The 24098-nt window shown below is 42.4% G+C and overlaps 1 protein-coding gene across 1 annotated transcript in view; it reads left to right on the forward strand.

The window, feature by feature from the left end:
• Positions 1-23861, forward strand: part of PAPPA (pappalysin 1) — a 248661-nt gene extending 224800 nt beyond the window's left edge. The window contains exons 21-22 of the mRNA XM_024252110.3: positions 3950-4048; positions 18057-23861. Of these exons, the coding sequence (XP_024107878.3) occupies positions 3950-4048; positions 18057-18164 (207 nt within the window). The 3' untranslated portion in view covers positions 18165-23861. The remainder of the gene's footprint in view (positions 1-3949; positions 4049-18056) is intronic.
• The last annotated feature ends 237 nt before the right edge of the window (positions 23862-24098 follow it).

A 24098-nucleotide genomic window follows, 5' to 3' on the forward strand; every position in this document is an offset into this window, starting at 1 on the left:
CGGCCCCAAATCCCTTCCAGGTGGATGGCCAAATCTCTGTGGTTCATCCAGAGCCCACTGAGGAAAACGCAGGTGAAAAGGATCAGACCGTGCCCTAGAAAAAGTTGTATCTGATGAAACTCTTAGAATGCCAGAACCAGAAAGACTCTTTTACCTAATCTCAACTAACCTTTTATTTTTAAAAGGGGTAAACAGAGACCCAGGCAGTGGCTGGATCTAAAATTTGATGGAATGCCAAAACTGGGAAGGCTTTTAATTTGATCTAGCTCTATTTTCTTGGTGTATAGAGTAGAAAACGAGGGCCAGAGAGGGGATGGAATGTCCAAGTTTGCACAGCATGATAACCACAAAGACAAAACATGAGCCCAGCTCTTCTAACGTCCAGGCTGGTGCTTTTCTCCTACTGCTTGCCTATGATCAATTCCCTGATCTGTGTCACAAGACAATCCCTAGGTTACACATTTTTTTCTCTGCATTGTTGAGGGATTTCCTGAGGGCACTTGACATTGTACTTGACTTTAGGAACCCCATTCTCCCAGGCTTCAATTAGGAATGGCAAAATCAAAGCCAAGGCCCTGGTGGCTGTTGCTTACTTCTATCTCTTTGGATCAATCCAGCATTTTGGGAAAAGAAAGCTTGAGTTACCTGGGCACTCATTCTGCTGAGTCGGCGGTCTGGGCAACCAGTGTGACAGCGGAATTCAATCCCTCCTTGGACTCAGCAGTGAGACCCAAGAGACCCTCACCTGTCAGACTCTGAGCCCTGCCAGTGATGTTTATCGCCTCTGCCCTTGCAGGTGCCCCTCATCTCATGTCCTCTTTAGCTTTGTTCTAACAGTGCCTTGTCTGGAGCTGAAAATTATGCTTAGAAGACATACAAACTCTGGGACTATCAACCCTGAGTATCCAGAGGTATCCAAGATAAAGAAAGGGTTTGGGGACCCCTGAGCCCCTGTTTTCTGCACCATGCTGGGTCCAAAGTGATCATTCACTCACTTGTTCACCAAAGCTTCACTGAGAACCTCTTATATGCCAGATACTGTTCCAGTTCTGGGAATACATTGGTGTTAGTCCAGTGAAAATAGTAACTATGCTCTCCTTAAGTCATCTATGATATCTTCTTGCCTGTCATCCATCCATCCATCCATCATTTTACTAAATAAACATTTATGGAATCTATATTTGATAAAGTTTTGCACAAATACCAGACATTTTGCTAGCAATCTAGGATACAGAAATGGATGATGCTCACAGTATAGTGAAGGAGATAGACAATTAAAGAGAGAATTTTAAAATCCTGAAGAGCTATCACAAAATCAAATACAAGAGGCTATGGCAGCACAGAGCATCCTGAGGCTATTAGGGGTGGCATTTTGGAGAGGTAACATTTGAGCTAGATCTTGAAGGATGGTTTGTTTGTCTGAATGCGTTACTAGTAGAAGTAGCAACATGAGATACACCAGAGACAGGAGAAATCTCTAAGTACCAGAGCTTTTCTCATATTGTTCCCTGTCTCTAGAAATTCTGTCTTCTCCACCCCCACCTAATTAACTCCTACTCATCTTTATGATCTCAGCTGAAGCATCATTTCCTCAGGGACACCTTCACTGAGCTCCCTGTCTAGATCAAATCTTTCTACTCTTTAATAGCATCACATCCCTCTTCTCCATAGCTCTTATCAGAGTTGAAATTGGTTAATTAGATGTGTGATTATGTGATTAAAGTCTGTCTCTTCACCAGAGTATAAGGTCTGGAGGGGTAGGAAATATACCTATATTGATTCACTATTGCATTCTTTTCCTTAGCATAATGTGTAACACATCGTAGGAATTAAATACATAGGATGGAATAAAGATGGATGGATGGATGGATGGATGGATAGGTGGATGAAAGGATATGGTTGCAGGAAAGAACATATAGGGTAGAGTAACTAGTGATGGGATGGGAGAATTTTTTCAAGGCCCAAATAAAAAAGTATCACCTTTGTTTAATTTTTCTCTTTTTCCCTAGCTACTTCTTTACCAAGTTAGTTCCTTTTATTCTAAGGAAGGGACAATTAGTCTCCATCATTATTCTGTTCATTTATTACATAAAAAAGAACATAGCCCACAGGCAGATCTCCTGAGGCAGGAAGGAAAAGAAAGGGTTTATCGTTTGTTGTTTATACCCCGCTGCTCTAGTGTGGATGTGGTGTGTTCATTCTGGTGGTCACACAGCAGAGTCACACCTGAACCCACAGCCATATGCATGCACAACCACACAACTGAGCTCAGGTCTTCCTTGCTCTCAGAGCTCTGTCTAGCTGTGATCTTTTAGACTCTAATAGTGGAGTGATGAAATGAAATCTGGCATCATGAGTTCAAGGTGAAAAGTTTATGTGAGTGAGAATTTGGAACAGAGAGGCAAAAGCCAGGAATGCCTCATGGGATGGAGCTTGGTTCTTTCTGGAGCAGTGAGGATGGGAAGGGGAGACCACTGGATCACAGATGGCATGCTTGGATGCAAAGGTCTTAAACAAATGACGTCTCTTTCCCATGAATGAGTCACTGAGCTTTAGAGACCCCAACCAGCACTTTAATCAGAGTGGTTTCACTTTCATCTGCTTTCTATATTGAAATGTCACACAATATTGCATTTGATGGTGAGGAGAGGGGTAGGTTCACTGTTTTGATAAATCAATGGACTAATCTGGCCTCTTTATTTCATTAGTGGGAGTCCTGAGGCCTAGAGGAGATAAGGTCACTGTCACTTAACCAAAACCATGAAGTAACCACCCCATTGGCTGAGGTTGGGAGGACTAGAACCCAGGTTTTCTCAATCCCTGCCAACTGCCCTTGCCACTATGCCAGTACAATTACATTCCACTTCAGAAACATTACTAAGAGCCAAAGTTGTGTGCAGCCTTAAATGAGGTGATTGGGAGACAAAGACAAACTAGACATTGCCCATGGCCATGAAGAGCTCACAGTCTTGCACCAGCTGCAGAAACATAAACAGACCACAGAATACAATGTGCTAGCGGTTGGGATGAGGAAATACAAGTGACTGGGGAATCCAAGAGACTCCTGGACTTTCCCCTAATAAGGCTCTGGGTTCAGATAAATAATGGCTGGACTCTATTATCTTTTCTTCATCTTGGGAGTGTCCCGGGGTGGAGAAACACATAGAAGAAAAGAAATAAATCAGTATATGCCAGAACAGCCGAGAGTGATGAAGTAAAAAACCATAGAGCCAACTTCGATTTAAATCACTTACTCTGACTGTGCCAGTGTGATTTTGGGCAAGTCCCTGTCTTTGAGTCTCCGCATCTTCATCTGTAGAGTGAGAAAACCCATACCTACCTCACTTATTGTTTGGAGAGCAAAAGAAGAAAACAAACATGTAAAATGTGTGACATCAAGTACATCTGCCCTCCTTGTGAGAGGGAGCCCACAATCACACACAGACCATAGTGCCAAATTCCTATGAGTTCTTACATTTTATCTTAATACTTCTTGGGCAGTTTACATTCAGCTTCCTAACATATTTGCATATATTTCATTATAAATTACATTTTTAATTACATACTGCTGAAAAAAGTGGGAGAAGGAGGCTCACATTTCCTGGTTATTTCTTTGAGTAAACTGAGCCCTCTTTCAGGAAGATGTAAGCCATCTATTTTGTGGTTTTGCATACCCAAGCACACAAGAGTATGTCTCTCAGTATAACCATACTCTAGTTGTAAAAAACTGGGTAAGAGTCTTTATGAATGGTAGAAAGAAAGATAAGAGTCTTTATGAATGGTAGAGGTGATAACTTATCCAAGGGGGTGTTGGGGTTGTGAAGCCTGGCCAGCTAATCGTGGAAGGCTGTGAAAAGATGACAGACACCCGAAGGACTGCAGACGTCAGCTCCCACTCACTCCAGGATGCTAACAAGGCCTCATTTCCTGCTTCTCTCTCCCTTTCCAGCCCTTCATGGGAGACAATTATTGTGATGCCATCAACAACCGAGCCTTTTGCAACTATGACGGCGGGGATTGCTGCACCTCCACAGTGAAGACCAAAAAGGTAGGCCAGTGTGCACTCCTCCGCAGCTGCCTCCTGCCCGCTTCTCCAGCTTGTGGGGCCAGGATCACTCCTACATGGCTGGACAACCCTTGTCCTAACTGTGCCAGCACTGTCCACACGCTTTATTTCATTTTTTTTTTTTTATTCTTTTGGTCAGTAGTTGAACTAATATCATGGGCTGGCCCTGGCTGATTTTTACAGATGTGGTTCTCAAAGCTTAGAATTGGGTACGGAAGCAGATAATAAAACTGCAATACGTACTTTCGGAAAGGAAGGACAAAGTGCTTGGGGGGCTAGGCAAGGGGTCAGAGAAGGCACTGCAGAGCAAGAGGCATCTGCACTGAAACTTGAAGGATAAGAGGAAGGGGTGAGGAGGTGGTCAAAAGAACGGTGTCTGGAGCAGGAGACTGGCATGTAAAATCCCAGCGAGAACACACATTTTTAGGGAGTAGGGCTGAAGTCTAGGAAAGAGAAAATAGTACATCCCTAATGAGGTCATTTACAGTCTTTGAGCATTTTATTATCTATCTATCTTGTTGGTCATACCTGTAGAACTAGAGAAAGATGGTCATGGTCATGGTTTTTTTTCTTTATATCAGGACACACCCAGGAGTGATTCAAGTGTTTATAGTAAACCAAAGAAAAACATTCGATAGATGCACGTTAACCCCTCACAGAAAAGTGGCCACCTCCATTTTTCTCCAACTGCCGCTGAGACCAGAGTGAGGAGCCCCAGCCAAGGGTTGGGAGGGAGGTGGTAACCCTGCCAGCCTGGGCTGAGAAGCATTCTTGTGATGAATGAGTTAATGGAAAACTATTTCTATTTTTATATTCATCTGCAATCAGAGCTGAAAGATCATTTCATCTGTGTCATTTTAAAGAAGGGGGAACTGAGTTTCTGAGACAGGAAAAGCAAAGAATCATAGTCAGTCATGCCTAAAGAGCCCTCTATGACTATCTTGGCCCAAACATTTCATTTTATTAATAGGGGCACTGAGGCCCATAAAAGAGGAATGATTTGTCCCAGGTGACAAAAGTGAATGACAGAAAGAGTGAGGTTCTTGGATTCCAATCCCAGTCCCATTATTTTGCAACATCCTTAGGAGAGTTGGTTTCTTCAAGAAAGAATCTCTGACCCAAAATACAGGAACAAATGGGACAAGACCCAAGGAACACATTCTAATCGGATGGCTGTTACTGAATCTTTTGGTTGAGGAATAAAATTTCTGAGATTGTCCAGGATCAGTCAGTCCCAGGTGGGCAACAGTTTTCAGCATGCCTACCCTTCTTTGGTTTCGGTTTAGTTTTGATTTTTGATAGGACACTGAAGACGTACAATTTTTGCTTAAGTAGAGGAAAATAAAATTCATTTTCTGTTAAGGAATTTTATCTTTTTTTCTAATTATGAAATAATGCATACTGGAAAATTCAGAAAGAAGAAAACAAAAGAATTCACTTTTTATCTTAAAACCCACAGAAAACACTGCTTTTTATTTTGGTGTATTTTATTCTGTGTATTTTGTTAAGTAAGTGTGAGGGTATTTTTGTCGTCTGTGTATATATCACTGCCTTTCTAGCTTGCAATCTTGTTTTGCTTAGTTTTGTTTACTTAGCACAGGAAATCTTAGACACAAGAATTATTTGCGCTGAGCACAGTGGCTCACGCTTGTAATTCCAGCACTTTGGGAGGCCAAGATGGGTGAATCACTTGGGACCAGGAGTTGGAGACCAGCCAGAGCAACACAGGCAGACCCTTGTCTCTACACATAATAAAATAATAATAATAATAATAATAATAATAGTAATAATAATAATAAAGTAGCCAGGTATGGAGGCACAGGTCTGTAGTCCCAGCTACTTGGGAAGCTGAAGCAGAAGGACCACTTGAGCTCAGAGAGGTCGAGGCTGCAATGAGCCATGATCATACCACTGCACTCCAGCCTAGGCAGTAGGGTGAGACCCTGTCTCAAAATTTTAAAAAAATCTGATAGTAGTATAAAAAATTCTCAGCTGTATTTTTTACTGCATTGTTGTTTATTATATGGCTGTGATGTATGCTAATTTATGTAACCATTTACTTCAACTTTCATTTTTAACTTTTGGATTATTTCTTTTTTCTTATAATTTTAACTAAAATGATGCTCATGAGCATCTTTGCACATAAAATACTTTTATAGCTCTAATTATTTCTTTATAGTTGATTCTTACAATTGGAATGCCAAGGGAGGGATGTAAGCATATTTAAGGCTCTTGATACCTGTTTCCAAATGAATATAGTGAACAATATTATCTATTTTCTTTCATCGGAGTCAGCCACCTTTGAACGTGAATGGACGATGAAGTTTGTATTTGAAATAGAAGTTTTTACAGAATTATGGCTCCGTCTGACACCAACGGTTGGAGAAAGAGCAGCTCTGTTTAAAATAACGTTCCTATCTATTGTAACTTAGGTACTAAAATATAAAATATGAAGCTGATTTTTTGACAGAGAACTTTCCAAAATGGATTCCTCCCTCTACAGAGTGCATTGTGGGAATATGAAGTCATGAGACCAGCCTGGCCAAGATGGTGAAACCCCGTCTCTACTAAAAATACAAAAATTAGCCGGGTGTGGTGGTGGGCAGCTGTAAACCCAGCTACTTGGGAGGCTGAGGCAGGAGAATCGCTTCAACCTGGGAGGCAGAGGTTGCGGTGAGCCTATATCGTGCCACTGTACTCCAGCCTGGGTGACAAAACGAGACTCCATCTCAAAATAAATAAATAAATAAATAATAATTTGGAATCTGCACCTGAACCTCAATCTCGTGACTTCATATTCCCACAATGCACTCTGTAGAGAGAGGAATCCATTTTGGAAAGTTCTCTGACCTCATGATCCACCCACCTTGCCCTCCCAAAGTGCTGGGATTACAGGCATGAGCCACCACACCTGACCAGATTCCAAATTATTATAGTAACTTTACCATACACATATATGTGAACACCAAGCCACCATTTTGGCCTCTGTTCCCATACTCAGTTCCAGTGCAGCAATTTCAGACTCCCAGGCCCCAAGGTAAGCACAGACTCTTCACTAAGGAACCCCAGAACCAGTTCTTTGCTAGCTCTGAATGCATTTCACACTGTTTTTTCCACCTTGTCTACCTACATTATAAATGTAGTTAGGCTTTTTGTGTTAAGAAATCCTCTTCTTCCACTTTAAATTCTTGTTTCTTCTTGTTGGCTGAGGGTGCAGAATGCAGATGGCCAAGCTGCCTTCATCCAATGAGGTGAATCTCCATTGAGGATCTCTGTGTGCTCAGCACCAGACCAGGTTGTGGACAGTATTTCTGCCCTTGTGAAACTTGTAGTCTATTAGATGAGCCTGCTATTAAGCAGGGAGCCACACAACTATTACATTTAATTACTTTTGTGGAAGAGGCAATGATGAGAATGTGTGAGATTTTATGGAGAACAGCATGAAGGTCCGAGAAAGCTTCTCTGAGGAAGGGACATTTACATGGAGATCTGAAGAGGGAACAGAGTCTTCCTGGTGGAGGTGAATAATGGTTGGGGGTAGAAGGGGAAAGGTCTCTTAAAACTGTACATGAAGTATGGATTAGAGAGACTAAGGGCCTCCTTTATGGCAGATAGGACTTTGCCATCATTATTTCAGTTGTGGACAGGTGCTTGGGGCTTTTCGGATGCAAGATTCCTAGAAGTCTGACTTCTGGAAAAGAAAAGTGTCTCAAATTAAAGTCACACTTCCTACAATTTAGATTTCCCAGTTTGACTTTTAAGGGAACTCCAACTTCTTGAAACTTTTTCTCCTCTTTCTTGGACACCCCCAACTACTCCCTGCAGTAGACTGGCTTAAAGGTGGTGCTAGATGGAGAAAATAAATAAGAACACAAGACTTCCCTAAGTGAACTATTGCATATTTCAGACACTCTGCCAGACACTTGGCCTCTGTTATCCTCTTTAATCCTCTTGTCAACACAGAGAGGTCGCTATTCTTATTCCCATCACACAGATGAACCAGTCTGGGCTTAGAGTACATATGGGACTTGCCCAAGTTCACTTGGCAAATGAGTGGGGAAGCCCAATTTTGAACCCAGTTCTATCTGACTCAAAAGTTCTGCTTTTTCTCCTGCATGGTGCTGAGTTTCAGAAGAAGAAAGCATGCAGGGTGCCTGTGTCCTTGGCACACCTTGGCGTGACCCTCCCCGTTCTGGTTGGAGACATTTCACCATGAGCCCAGACTGCCAGGGAACCTTGGCAAAGAGGAGAGCAGCTTTTCCCAGTAGCAGCAAAGATGGGGTGGGGGGAAGATAAGTCTCCCAGCCTTCCCACCATCCCTGACATCCCTGGCAGCCCAGACAGGAGTTTCCCCTGGGCATCCACAGGACAGAAGAAAGTTCTGGTTTTTGTTTCCATCTTCCACCGTAGGAAGCCTCTCAGAGAAGGAGAGAGGTTACTTTCCTTTCATGCCTCTGCCCTTACCTGCTGGACCTGTTTAGGTCCCACTTGTCCCCTCAGCCCCAGTCCCATATCAAGAGACAATCCCTTCCCTTACACACCCAGGCTAGCGCTCAGAGAAACTCACTCCTGGGTGAGTTTCAAGCACCTTCCTAAATCACAGGAATTCAGTTAACTGAGCACTTAATATGTGCTTTGCTGTGGGCTGGATCTCTGTGCATGTCATCTCACTTAAACTCCAGAATAATTCAGCCAAGTAGAACATTGAGGTTGAGGGATATGGAATAATTTGTACAAGGTGACAGAGCTATGTTTGGGATTTAGGATTTCCTAACTGAACAAATGGTAATAGCTAAGAGTTATTGCTTTGCTTTACATGTCATTTCATTTCGTCAGCACAATAACCCTGTTGTAGATGTTGTTCTTTTTTCTTTTTCTTTTGAGATGAAGCCTCACTCTGTTACCTACTCTGGAGTGGCTCACTTCAGCCTCAACCTCCTAATAAGCTCAAATGATCTTTCCACCTCAGCCTTCCAAATAGCTGGACCTACAGACACACACCACCACACCATGCTAATTTTCATATTTTTTTGTAGAGAAAGCGGTCTTCCCGTATTGCCCAGACGGGTCTTGAACTCCTGGGCTCCAGTGATCCTCCAGCCTCAGCCTCCCAAAGTGCTGGGATCACAGATGTGAGCTGCCATGGCCAGCCCTAGGTGTTATCTTTTTAATCCTCATTTTATAGATGATGAAACTGGGGCTTAGAAGGGTTAAATTCACACAGTTAGCAAGTGGTAAAGCTAAGATGCAAACCAAGAGAATTCAAGCTGCACAGCACCTGCCTCTAACCCCTTGGAACATCCTTTTGCAGCGGGCTTGTGTCTTGCCCAAGCATCTTGTCCTGCCCCTTGTGGGTGATCTTCTTGCTTCATAGACCTCCAGTAACAGAGTTCTTGGTATGAACTCCAGGCCCAGAGTTAAGCACTCAGCATCTTCTCCCAGACTTCCTTCTTGCCAGTTTTCCACCTAAACTTCTTCCCGGTTCCCAGGGCTAGGGCCTCCATGATGCCTTGGCCCAGTATGATGACTGTCTGCTCCCTTCATTCTCCTTCCCTTATTTGTCTGTACAGACACCAGCTGTTCCCCACATCCGCCTTATGGGGTGACCTGGGCCCGGCTGGCAGACAAGAGCAAGACGGTGCAGGAAACTCTGTCTGACAGGGGTGTCCAATTTCCCACCCAGACACCTGCCTGCAGCGTGAGGCAGACAGGAAGGGGCAGGACTCAGCCTTTCAGGATGTCAGTTTATTATTTTCCTGTTGGAGCCTTGAGGAGCCTCAAATACAAAGCAGATTTCCAGAATGGTTGCTCCAATGGTTTCCCTTCATGACAAAAAAATTTCAATTTATAACTGGAATCATTCTAAGTAAGCATGTGTTGGGGTGTGAGGGAGAAAAGGGAAACAACCTTAACACATTCAACATACCAAAGCTTTCTAAGGTGTGGTGGCCTGGAACACTAGTTATGGTCATGTTTCAGATGGCTGCTAAGAGAGTGATTCTTTTAGATGTCTGGGGAGTTAGGGTATAGTCCCGGTTCTGTGACTCATTAACTCTGTGACGTTGGGTAGGCCAGACTCACTTTGGGTTTTTATGTTTGTTTTGATATTTGAATTAGATTCCTGTCTAATAACTCAACATAACAAGCTTTCTAAAAATGTGCCTAAGGACTCTTCACATGGCTTCCTGGATGAGTTGGTCATTGAGCAGGAAGTTGAAGGCTAGTTAAGACTGAGACCTACAGAGAATAAGAAGAGGTTAATCCCAGAAACACATCTCAGCACAGGATGGTGCACCCAATTCATGCAACTATGTGTAGGGCTGGCTGCAATATTTGCTAAATGACAGATTTACTAAATCTTAAACCCTACCTAAATGAGAACATGGTTTCTTAAGAAAAGACATTATACCCAACATGTAGCACATTGGTCATTGGTCTAAGAAGGCTAGTGATTCTGTAAGATATGGAAAAATAATCAACATCATTTCACGGAGAGCAACCTTCTTAGCAGAGTGGGTGATAACCTATATTGACCAAGGGCTGGATGTTGGGTAGCTGACTTGGGGATGTACATCAGTGTCTCTTCTTGACCCAGCAGCCAGAATAATCTTTTTTTTTTTTTTTTTTAAACAGAGTCTCACTCTGTTGCCCAGGCTGGAGTGCAGTGGCATAATCTTGGCTCACTGCAACCTCCGCCTCCCATGTTCAAGCAATTCTCCTGCCTCAGCCTCCTGAGTAGCTGGGATTACAGGCACACACCACCACACCTGGCTAATTTTTGTATTTTTAGTAGAGACGGGGTTTCACCATATTGCTCAGGCTGGTCTTGAACTCCTGACCTTGCAGAATAGGCCTTTTAAATCAAGTCAGATCATATCACACCTCAATGCAAAGACATACAGTTCCTTCCCATTTTACTTGGAGTGAAAACCAAAGTTTTCCCAATGCCTACAAAGCTCTTGGGAAAATGTGGGTGCTTTGCCCACCCACATTGCTTCTCTGACTTTGCCCCCTTCCCACTGTCTATGCCTTTTCTTATTCACCTCTGGCATTCTGGACCCCTTGCTGTCCTTAGTTCAGCTCAGGCATCCTTCTACTTTACAGCATTTGTCACTGTGCCACTGGCAATTTCTTTGGCTGAGAACCCTCTTCTATTCATCCTCTTGACTGACTCACTCCTTCACCTCTTTCAAGTCTTTGCCCAAGTGCCATGTTCTCAATGAGTCCAACTCTGACCACCCACCCCACGTCACCCCTCGCACTCCCACACTCATTTGCTTTGCCTTCTGTTTTTTTTTTTCTTTCTTTCTTCCCTAATACTTATCACCCTGGCACACACTATAAAATATATTTATTATTTATGATCAGATGACCCCTACCCCTCTTGATGCTAGAATGCAGAATTAATGAGGATAAGAATGTGCTTCTTGTTTTATTGATATATTCAAATTTCCAGTGTACCTCATTGTTTCCTGTCCAATAGTAGGTACTCAACACCCACAAATAAATACTTTTTGCATGAGTGAATTTAGGGTAGTACCTGCTGTGTGATAGATACTGTACTAGGCCATGAGCAAGAACCTGGTCACAGCTGCAGTGAGTTCATGTCTTATGGATGAGTAGCCAGACATTTAGAGTATAGCAAGTACTCATGGAGACACAGCAAGTCAGGAGGTCAGCAAAGTTTCCTAGAGAAGGCAACAGCAAAGGCAATACATGAAAGGTCCAGAAGGTATTTCCCAGATGAAAGGAGTAAGGGAGGACCAGAGATAGGGGTGGGAGGGAAAAGGATAGCTTTGGCCAGAGGAACAGCCTGTGCAAAGGCCCAGACACCAGGGAAAGTGTTAAGGAAATTATAATTCCCTGATTATGCCCAGAACATGGTGCAAGGGGAAAAGGGATAAAAGATGAGCCTAGATAGATAAGCAAGGCTTTTATCACCCAAGCCAGGGAGATTGAACTTTATCCAGAGGCCAGTGGGGGTATTCAGGAGGATTTGAAGCACTGAGCCAATCTAGGGAATCCCAGAAGGCCTTTTGGAAGAGGGAGTAGATATGCTTAACTTGGAGGATTAGTAAGAGACAACAAGCAGATGACTAAGCACACTAGACTAACTCTTCCATGTTCAAAAATTACTGGCTTCTAGAATGTTATTAAACCCTCTGCCTCCCCCTGCCCCCCGCTTTGGAATGTAGCCCTGACTTTTTCCTTATGGATGAAGTAGACACTCATTTTAGCTTGGTCCTATGATGGAATCCAGCCCTTCTCTCCCAAAAACTTATCAGCACCATTATCAACGTTATTACCTTATGACCACCACCATCATCATCATTACCTCACTGTCAAAACCATCACCACCATCACCACTAGCATCATCATTTATCGAGCCCATATTTTATGCCATGCATTATGCTAAGTGCTTTACTTGCATTTCATACTTTACCCAACATACTTCTGTGTGGTAGGACTGTTAGTACCTCCTTTTTACAGATAGAGAAACTGAAGCCCAGAAAAGGGAAGTAACTTGCCTGATAGCATACACGAAAGTCAGCAACAGGGCAAAGACTCAAACGTGTCTTTTTCTCCTCTAGGCCAGTGCTTTCCTCCAATTTACCCATATTTTCTCCACTTTATCCTCCATTTATCCACATGACCACTTCATCTTCATTTAAACAAGCTTCGTATACATTAACTGTTCCATGTTTTATGCCAGGTACTGTATCCATCCTACCTTTAAGAAACTTACAGGGGAATCCTCGTCCTTGGCATCATGCCTTTATCTACTTGGTCCTCATGAAATCTTTCCATCAGCACTGTGAAGACCCTAAGACTCAACCAGGTGAAGTGACCTGCCAGTGATGTGGCCCCCCCACCCCCCAGCCAGCAGGAGACACAGTCAAAGCTCTCTGACCATCAGCACAACATGACTCTTGTCCCTCCCCAACCGGCACCCCCACCATGCTCTGCTAGTTACCTCCCTGTGGAGTCTGAGTCAGACTCCAGCCCCTGCATGTCTCTCAGCTCTAGACAGGATCTGCAGCCAGGGCCTTGTGGTACAGTTGCCTGAGCTGCATTCCTGAGCCACTCACATTCACAGATGGAGGTGTCAGCCTCAGCAGCTCACCCAGAGGGAGAACCCATGTGCCGGAGCACCATCTCTAGCCCCGAGTGAAAACAGGAGAGAATCCTGGCCCTTAATCATGGACCTGGCTTGCTAACAGAATCCCAGAGTGGGTGGCCAAGCCATTTATGGGACAGCCTAGCCACATGGTGCTGAGAATCCCCAAATGTAAACTGGCCACCATGGTGTTCATGCTGTGGGTGGTAGGTTTTCTTGGGAGGCCGCCTGGGGGAGAAGGTGGGGAGCTGCTTGGGGAGTCAGGGAATCTGGCAGTTGGGCTCAGAGCTCTGATTTTATCAAGATGTGATTCTTCTCTCCATGCCTCAGTTTCTTTGTCTGTGAAGAGAGGACCCTGACTCCTGCTCTGCCGTCCTCCTGGGGCATGGTGCTGAGGAGTGCCAGGCCACCTGCCAGCCCACTGACTCATCTCTTTGCATCTTAGTTTCTTTTAAGATGTAAAGTGGAGATAGTAAGAATAGTTACCTCTTAGCATTGCTGGGCAGAGTGAGTAAGATAATGATGCACATTGAGTTTAGCTCAGTGCCAGGCACATAATAAGGATAAAGGTTACTGGTGATTAAAAAGACAAAGCAGCAGTCAGCCTTTTCAGGTTATGAAGAAAATACCTTTTTTCCCCCACTTCTTTTTACTCTCACTTGCTGAAAAGCTCTCAAGTGTTTGAAGTGGGGTTTGGAATCCTGCATCATCAACTCACTGACTGGTACTGAGGCCTGAGACAGGTTAGTTTTGCTTTAAACATTCTGAAGCCTCTATTTTCTCATCTGCAAGATGGGTAGCTAATAATGATAGTCTCCCAAGGTGGTGCAGAGTCAGAGAGCTAGCATATAGAAATCATCTGGCATGTGGAAGGCCCTTTGGAATCACTAGTGTGTGTACAATGGTATTCACCGCTTGAGCCTGCATGAACAGGTGTCCCCAAGTCCTTTCCAGGTTAGACCTAGCAGTACCTGAAAATCTCCACCCTTTTCTTCTCAGCTTTATATCTGTGATCAGTGAGGAAGCTTGTAACAGAGGAGGCTCTGAATAGGCAGTTCACAAAGAGGCAAGAGGAGGGAAGAAAACACCATGTGTCTCCTCTACATTGGGCACTCTGAGAGCTGGACTGGACCTGACATGACTTCATTGACTCCTCACTAGAGCCCTGCGAGGTCTTGATAAAGACTCTTGTCTTACAGATGGGGAGGCTGAAGTCCACAAGATGCCAGGGACTTGCTGAAAGTCATACAGTTTCTGCGTAAAGTCTACAACATATTACTTACAAGCATGTAGTGGAGACAAGGAGGCTCTGGATAGGCCTCCTGAGACCAACCCTCCTAGGCTTTGTCATATTCTGATTGAGTTTCCTTCAGTGTTTATTTCGGAAGTGCTGAAACTGCCCAGACTGGCCTGGGGAAGGAAGAAAAAGGTGACACCACCCCAGCATAGCCAGAGTGCCGAGACCGGCCTGAGAAGCAAACTGGTGGCAAGGCCTTGCCAGCCAACCATTTTGGAGAAGTTGATTGATTGAACTGGGGAGGGCAGGAAGGGGAGCATTCAAGAAAGGGTTTGTGAAGAAATTCTATGGTTCAAGGTCCTTTCTGGCCAGGTCTTTGCCTTCTACCTTTCTCAGACTGAGAAGGATTTTCAGCCAGATGAGAAGTTAGAATCTATGAAAATCAACTCTTATTATAGGTAGGGAAACTGAAGCTCAGAGAAGGGAAGTAACTTGTCTAAAGTCACCCAGCAACTGACTGTAAAAGTGGAGGCTCCCTGACTTGTATTCTGCCCGCATATTCATGCATTCATTTGTTCATTCATTCATGGGTCATTGAATGCATAAAGACTGAGTTCAATAACAGTCATGGTCCCTGCCCAGAGTACGCTGACATCCAAGTAAAGAAGTAATTCAGTATCAGAAGGGTGTAAAAATAAGATGCTGTGATATGGTATGAAGGCGATGGTGCTATTAGGTTGGTGCAAAAGTAATTGCCGTTTTTACCATTACTTTCAATGGCAAAAACCACAGTTATTTTTGCACCAACCTAATATCTTTGGTCAGACTACTGAGGGAGGTAGTGATACCTGAGAAAAGACCTGGACAATGAAAAAGAGCTGGCCAGGGAAGAGCAGTCGGAGTGGAGGACCATTACTGGCTAACGACACAAAAGTAGGAAAACAGAGTATATGGGGAACCAATAAATAAAGAAGCCACTGAGGGTGAGGAGGAGAAGGAAACCATGTAAGATCTGAGAATTATGTAGAAATCAGATCATGCAAGGCCTTGAACTTGTGGTAAGGACTTTGGATTTTATTCTAAGACATATAATTTTTTGAATGTTTGCCTTGAGGGAGGTGCGGCAGAAAGCACAAAAGATAAAGCAGACGTGAAACCATCCCTAATGGGTGTTTGAGCTCAATGGGGAAGTGTTACAGAGAGAATTTTAGAGAAGACATTAGAGGTAACTGGATCATGCTAATGATAGAATGAGAGCAAGGGTAGGAGACGGGGATGGATAAAGCATGGGGGAGTTAAGGACAAGGAGATTGTTCAAGTGTGGAAGGTGGGAGGTGGGGGACAATAGGCAGGAAAGATGGTGAAATACGAGTGAGGGAGAAATTTGATTCAGCATATATGTATTCGGCACTGAGCATCTCCAAGGTGTTAGGCCATATGCTGGGGCTTTTGTATGTTTCTTCTTGCTTGCTCCTCACAAAAAATGCAATATGAAATATGGTATTTTAAAAATCCTCCTTTCATAGATGTAGAACGAAAGATCATGACAGTGGAGGGATTTTCCCAAAATCGTTCAGCGAGTATGAAGCAAACAAGGATCCCAACCCGAACCTTTTGGCTTTCATGATAGTACTGTCCACACTCTACCCCAGTGGCTGGATTTTGACTTGGCTTTGCCCTCAGTTTCCCTGTTTGGACTGGGGGGTTTTCTCTCTATGTCACTTCTAGTTCTAATATTCTGTGCTTCTCTTCAAGATAAAATGAATAGGGGCAAATATTCTAGATTCTAGATGGAATATCCTAGATGTATTCCACAAAGTCACAGAGGATGGAAAGTAAATGTCCTAAACAGAGAACAGCAAGTAGCTGTGAGCAAGAAGAGAGGTGCTGCTTGGAAAAAGGGACTGTGGAAATGCTTACCACAGCATCAAGCACTTATGAATTTAAATTGAAAAAAGAGAAACAAAAGACTTGTGGTAGCCATAAGTACAAAGAGTCAGAGAGAGATGGAGCAATGAATACAAATGTATTCACTCTGTGGCTTAGGGGCTGTGAAAACAGGAATAAACAAGATTGACCTGGTCCCTGCCTTATGGGCCACAGAATTGGTGGAAGGATAGACCAAAAAAATAAAGGAGAGGGAGCGGGAGAGAGAAAGAGACAGAATAATTGAGCACTTAGCATATGTCAAGCACTGTGTGAGGTGTTTTCATGAGTTATTTCATGTATTCCTTACCACAACCTCAGGACGTCTACACTTTTATTTTTCCCATTAAATGAATGAGTTCATTGAGACTCAGAGAAATTGTCACATGTTCAAGGTCACATCTCAAGTAGATGAGAGAGCTGGGCGTATACTTAAATCTTTCTGATGTTCCATTCTACATTTTAAATTATTGCAAAATTTCAGGATGGAGAGAGGTTGGGAGGGAGGGAAAGAGGTCAAAGAGGCAGAGAAAAAAGAAGAGGTAGACATTGAGAATGAGTCCACAAGTACCTGAGAGAGAGGGATAGAAACAAAGATTCTCTCTGAGACTATGTGACCACTTGGAGACCCTGCCCAGGCAGGAGGCAAATGAAGTCATTAAATCCATCTGCGCAGATGGGAGACTCTCTGGGGAAAGTTATATGCAAATGTCATGATGCAATGAGGTGAAATCTACTTGCGTTAGTTCAGGTGGGGACTCAAGCAGGGACTGCACTGTGCTCTTTGGAAAGATAGATTATCTCCTGGATGAGGAAGACACTTGCTCTGTTGGGCTCTTCCTATCAGTTTGCAGAAAGGAAAGCTGGCCAAGGTCACAGAGCACATGAAGGAACGAACTGGCAACTGTACTGAACTCAGTCCTCCCACTTGTTCATATGCTAAAATCTGCTTCCCAGGTCCTTCAAATTTGGTGCAAAACCTCCATGCGATCTATTCCCTACTCAAGATTCCAAGCCTCCCAGAAGGTGGTCTAGCTTCCCTGAGACATGCTTTTTGTTTTCATCATTGCCTACTAAAGTCAAAGTGACCAATATGTGCAGAGACTTATGTTTTCTCAAAAGACACTTCCACATCCTTTCTTTCACTTGATCACTTATACATCAGATATTCCATTACGCAGTTCTATTAATCAACTTTGCTATAGTGCACTACAATTTTCCACCCATGATTTTACTCAGCTCCTATAGTTTAAAATACAAAGTGGGTCTTATATCAGCTCTACATAGGGACCTGAGGCTCAGAGATACGTAGTTTGTTTTACTTTAAATACCAGACTTGACACTTATTATTACTTTTGGCAAATTCTTATTCCTTTCTGAGCTTCAGTTTCCCCATCAATAAAAGGGTGACTGTTGCAGCATCTGTCTTACAGAGTTGTCAAAATTGTTTTCTTGTTTGGAAATCACTGAGTACATTGCCTTACCCCATAGCAAATGCCTGACCCATAGCAAGTGCCTCTGCAAATGAAAACTGCTGTGATTATGATCATGGTGCGCTCGATAAAAGTTATCACCAGGATAGCAAGAAGCAGAGCCATAACGTGAACCTTCTGCTCCTCAAATCCAGTGATTGTATCCCTGCCCTGCACTGCCTTTCTGATCATTACTGCTTCAGACCAAATCACCTGATTCACTTCTTCTTTCTGCAGGTCACCCCATTCCCTATGTCCTGTGACCTACAAGGTGACTGTGCTTGTCGGGACCCCCAGGCCCAAGAACACAGCCGGAAAGACCTCCGGGGATACAGCCATGGCTAAGGAAGAACAAGGAGTTGTCAGAGAATTCCCAACGCCAGGACCCGCATCCCTTTGGTATTGATTTCACAGTCAGCTGCTCAACGGAATGGCCTCTCCACACCAGGGATCCTTAGCACCCAACCGGTCTGCCTTTAATTTTACCCAGGAAGGACTCACATTGGGGCGAATGAACCAAGTTTCGCCATGCTGGATGATGAAATGGATTCCCATCCCAAAGTCTGAGATGGATTGCATATACAGTGTGCAGTCCCAGAGCCTCCTAAAATTCTAGCCATTTGTCACACAACCACAGCAAGAAACATGTTCTATATCTAGAGTGTGCCCATCTGTGTTTAGTACACATGCATGCATACACACCCATACAAACATCCGTGTGAGGGCAGTTCTGGAGATGAGCAGAGAGAGACTGGAATAAACTCAATCTTTTCTTTCCCAAGCTCCTAGCCAACACTATCCTTGGGAGAAAGAAATTTGCAGAAACTGCTAAGACTAAGTGTGGAGATGTCAAGATAGTTCACACCCTGAGGCTCAGAATATGTAGGACATGCACAATTGTGCAGTCCTTTGGGATTGGAAGTGAAATAGTCTGTGATCACCTACCTTCTAGGGAACTAGGACCTAGGAAGAGGTAAAGATTATAAGGTATGCAAAGCGCCCCAATTCTTCTGCTGCCATGGGGGATTTTACCCCAACTCCAGGGTTCGAGGCCAATCTGAGAATGGCTTAGGATTGCAATGTCAAGGTATTATATCAGCCCCTTGCTTGAGGCTTGAGGTCATAATATCCCTCTAGGACTTACCTGTTCCCCCAAATCTTGCCTTGGGACCACATTTGCTGCTACTTTTCCTGCTGCTCTATCCTATACATTGAATAATCCAAGATGGTAGAACTAGGTTAGGAAAAATTCCACACAACCAAACAGTCTGCCTTAAAAGTGACCCACATTTTTCCATAGCTCCTCACTTTTTGGCCCTTCTGCAAGAGAAAAACCCTCATGGGTCCACTTGGTGAGAAGTTAAGTTTCTGGTAAGTGGGCCTCTCACCCTGGAAAGGAGTTGAGGGACATCAGATGCTGGAACCCTCACTGAAAGTCCAGAATGTCTAAGCCAGTGTTAGATTTTGTAAACAAGTAGAACAGTGTTAAATTTCTATGATGTTGGAGCCATCCAGAGACTATTGGAATTGTCGAGACTCTTGGATTAGTATGCTTATCCTAATCTTCCTAGCCCTTCAGGCTAGAGTAGGCTTTGATCCTGAGAAACTCGCTGTTGCTCTGAGGAGATATAATTCTGGGAGAAAGAATCTTTTATAAGAACAGTACAGATTGTTCTCGAGAGGGCCCTCAGAAGGAAGCCAAAGAGTTCACAGCCTCAGCACCAACAACTCAACATGGTCATCATGTTTTCTATATGGTTTTTCCAGCTACCAGTACTCCCTTCCATACCTGTGACTGGGCAGTGCTTTTCTCTCTCCCATGTCTAGCCTCCAAAAGTTAAGTGAAAATTAGTCAATTGCACGTGGAAGCCCCCACCACTTTGGGGATCTCTTTGTTTCTTTTCAGCCAGGGACCTGTCCACTCCCTTTGAATTAATATGGGAAGAAATTAATACAGGATGAACTGGAGAGAAGGGTTGAGTGTGACATACTTTCTGAAACCTGGAGCTGGGAATTGAGGAGAAGGGAAGGTCTAGACTAGTTATATCACATAGGGATTACTGTAAATCAAGTCATCTCAAGTCTAGTGAAGACAGCCAACAGAAACAAAACCTAGCGTAGGGATAGAAAATACCATGCACATGTGCAGCCCCACCTAATTCCTGCATCCAAGGCAGGTGTTGTTAATCTATCATAGCCCTTTTCTAAAAAAAAAAAAAAAAAAAGAGAGAGACCAAAAGTAACTTTAGGAACCACCATACCATATTATATCACTCCCAATAGCACTGACCTGGTGATCAAAAACACTTGAGAAGACATCTATTGGCCATCTCTGGCCAATTACATTAAGAAACATGTCAAGGTGCTTTTGGCACAGGTGCCCACAAATACTGATGCAGTGCTGAGATAGTTTATGAGACGCATACCATTTCACAAACTCTGAAATTGGGTTCCATATTGGCAAGGCTGCCACAATTGTTAAGAATAATCCTCTGTGTTTCTTCCTCACAAAACCATATCTCATTTATATCCAGACCATTACTTCACTATAATTACAAGGACCAATTATTAGCAAGAAATAAGAATAGTATTAGAAGAATCGCTCCTATTTTGAACCCCTCTCCAGTATCTTCGCACTCTTGCCAACTCTCCAGGCCTCTCTTTTGCCCTGAGTTATCAGCCTGTGTGGTGTTAACTTAGAAGGTACAAGCTAAGAAGTGTAACAGTATCAACCCTCCCAGTTGCTTAATTATACCCATAGGTAATACAAAAAGCTCTGAAGACCCAAAGATGACATTACTAATGATGTGATTTCAGGAGCCACAGAAGAACCTTACCAGCTTCCCTCAAATCAGTCCTTATCCTCTTTCTATCTTCACTCCCCCATCATTATCTATTCTTACACTATCCAGCTAAGCAAAGATTCCTGGAGGCTGACTTGTATCTTCAGACTCACAGAGTGAATTCAGCTCTTCTGAATCAAGACCCACTCAGTCTCTTTCATTCAGATCTGTTGCTAACAAATTTATATTTGCCAAGGATATCAGGCAAAAGAGGCTACTTGATTGGTGGCCAACCTCGTGCCCACATGGAAGGTATCTTTAATAGGGTCTTTTCAAACCTTAGTGGAGGAGGGTCAGCTCAATTTGGGCAATGCATTTGTTCCCAGTTTCATTTTCTTCCTGGGAATTAACTTGTCATTTCATTCCTTCAGTCATCTTCTGTTTAGGTGACCAGAGCACTGAGAAGCAGCTCTGATGCACTATTGTTTGTCAGCGGCTCAAAGCCCTAAAACACTGAAGGTTCTGCATCTGAAGTATTAGATTGTTAGCAGCAAAATATAAAAGATGAGGTGAACAGTTCTCTAAGCCCTATTTAGGGAAGCTTTTCCAAGCCACAATCTTAACTACCTACCCAAAGGATTTGCATTTCCCCCAGATTCTGTGCCAACAACCTTTTAAGGAAATACAGTCTTTGGGAAATGAGTTTTGATGGTGAATTGGGGTGTTAAGGAAGGGAAAGATTAATGGTCATAGATGGCAGGGCTTTGAAAATGCAGGGTATCAGCTGCCACTCCTGGCTTCAACACATTGAGTCACTGCCTAGACGGTTCTCTTGGTCTTATTCCCATCTTGGCCAATGCTTAAATACTATTTGTTAAAAATAATTCTTTGAGACAGATTTCAGCTACCTCCCTTCCAGGTTCGATTTAACTTGGTTGTAATTGTCAATTTGTTATAGGTCTTACCTGTGTGAAAGAAAGAAAGAAAGAAAAAGAAAGAAAGAAAGAAAGAAAGGAAGGAAGGAAATTATAAGGTCAAGTTAACAGTTTTGAGGTTTTGTGTTTTTTTCTGGAACTACTTCAAGTGAGAAAATAAAAAAAAAGTGGTGACAAAGCTGTACAGATAGAGATTAATAGAAGACAAAGAGATTAAAAGGAAATAAAAATGCATGATTAAAAACTAAGAATAAAAAACCTATTTTTATGTTTCCTAAAGGAAATTGTTTATTCTACAGACTCAGTAGGTAGACACAAACATAAACATTTCCCTAGAAGACATAGAGTGGGATTTGATAACACTGTCTGTTATTTTCTGTACATTGTGGTAGGTCCAGGAAATATGACATTTTCCCCCTTGATGTGTTATTGTTGTTGTTGGGTGGGGTGGGCATTTTGTTTATTTGTTTGGTGGCAATCAGTGGTAGTAGGGAGTGGGAGGGCTTATATTGGTTTTTCCAGATATTAAGGGGACATATTGTGTCGTTGTGCTTTTCACGTTATAAAATGTTTATATTTACCAGTACAGCACTGGGCTTTATAAAGACTGCACTCAGAACCACACTGCACAGTTCAGTTTTTTAAAAAGCTGCTACATGACAGACAGGTAATCCCAGTGAGTTTTGAGAAACAAATCAACCAAGTAAACAACAAACAAACATAAAAACCAAATAGCAAATGAATAAAAGCCTGTTCTTGTAATTTATTCAACTTTTGCCAAATTCCTACCAATCACTTGCTTTTTAAAAGAAATGTATAATAGCCAAAAGAGAAATTATGTCCCTATTGTACAGAACTTAGAATTTTTGACTCCAGGCAGCAGTTTGCTCAGTGATCTTGAACAAGTTATCCAATTGCCTCTACATTTGCATCAGTTCCTCTAGCTGCAAAATGGGGATAATACTATATACCTACCTCACAGTGGGAGGGCAGGAGATTTTGAGGCCCTGAGGTTTTAGGTGGGCTGTGAGAGCCAACGCTTGACACAAAGTCCATGGGTTATTATTCAAGAATGCACAGGCCCATCGGCCTTTTCAGAAAGACAGGGAGTGCTTTTTTGGTATGTCAAGGAATAAAGCCGGAGCTCCTGAATTGTAGTCCACCTTAAAAGAGAGACCTGTATTGGAGAATATTTTATTTGATCTTACCCTTTACCAGTTCCATAATTTGGTTAAAAGCTGATTATGTCCTACAATGTCAAAGTCAGCTAACTCTCGTCTACTTAAGACTTCTGGTCATTTCCAACTTATAGAGGAAAGGAGTCTCTAAAATCTCTTCTTCAGAAGGCACCTCACTTCTCAGACTTAAAATTCCACATCAAGTGTTCCACTAAAAGAAGATAAGGCATTCTGAGTGCAAACAAATGGGGGCTTCTTAAACTACACACCAGCAGTCAGTGAGGAAAACTTTGAACAATTATTGAGTTGCTTTCTTGGGTCTCTATAATCAATAACCTGTCCGCAGATATCTATCTATATAAAGATATTACATATAAATATAAATTTACATATATATGCACATGTATATATAGTTGTACATATATGTGTGTATATATATACTTAAATGTAATATTTACAAAATAAAACTGTGATCTCGTCTAGAGAAAATGTATTCATATTACAAACTGCTCTTCCATATTTATGTACCATATTATACCTTTTTATTATTGTTATAATTATTATGGGTATTTCTAATTAATATGATGTTGAAATCTGTTTGGCACCTTCTGGAAGCTACCAAAAAAATGACACTCCATTGAAGTGCTTAAAAGCTGTTCTCATAAGAATTCTACTGGCCTATTGTAAAAAAGAAAAAAAAAAAGAAAAAAGACACAAAGAAAACAATCTAAACACCAAAAACTAAACACAATTCCAATCCTTTTTCTGTACCTCACGCGCATAAATTTGCTGCTCCTATTTTTTTTTCTGTTTATGTGTTTTTATGGATCTAAGTTAAATCTCTTGGCAATATATAAAAATGTAAATAGTAAACTTTATTTATTAAGAATGTCATCTTTTTTAATTTATATTTACACAATTGTTCATCTAATTTATTTTTTCTATACAGTTTTAAATACTCAGACATATTTTGCTGTTCATGATATTTTTATCCTGTTCTCATGGATTTGTTTTCCCATACTGTTTTCTCTGATCTCAATTACAGGTTGGATCTCACAAATAATAATGTCAGAGACAGAAATATTTTGCCACTGTTGATTACTATACTTTAAAGTTCTATATTATGAAAATATATAATAGCTTGTATGCTTCAGTGTGTTGTTGTGTGGTTTTTGTCTCTTGCGGAATGATTGATAAAGGGCTGTCATATATACACACTAACACAGAGAGAGCCCTGGGGCCTGGAATTAGACAATCAATGATAGCACAAGATTTTATCCAATATATATCTATTCCTCTACAAAATTAATTCCTGAAAGTATCTAATTTTGCATATGCAATAACTGAAAAACTTTCCTACATGTTATAAGAAAGTTCTGGGGA

Source organism: Pongo abelii, chromosome 13, assembly GCF_028885655.2.
Source record: "Pongo abelii isolate AG06213 chromosome 13, NHGRI_mPonAbe1-v2.0_pri, whole genome shotgun sequence".
Classification (NCBI taxonomy): domain Eukaryota; kingdom Metazoa; phylum Chordata; class Mammalia; order Primates; family Hominidae; genus Pongo; species Pongo abelii.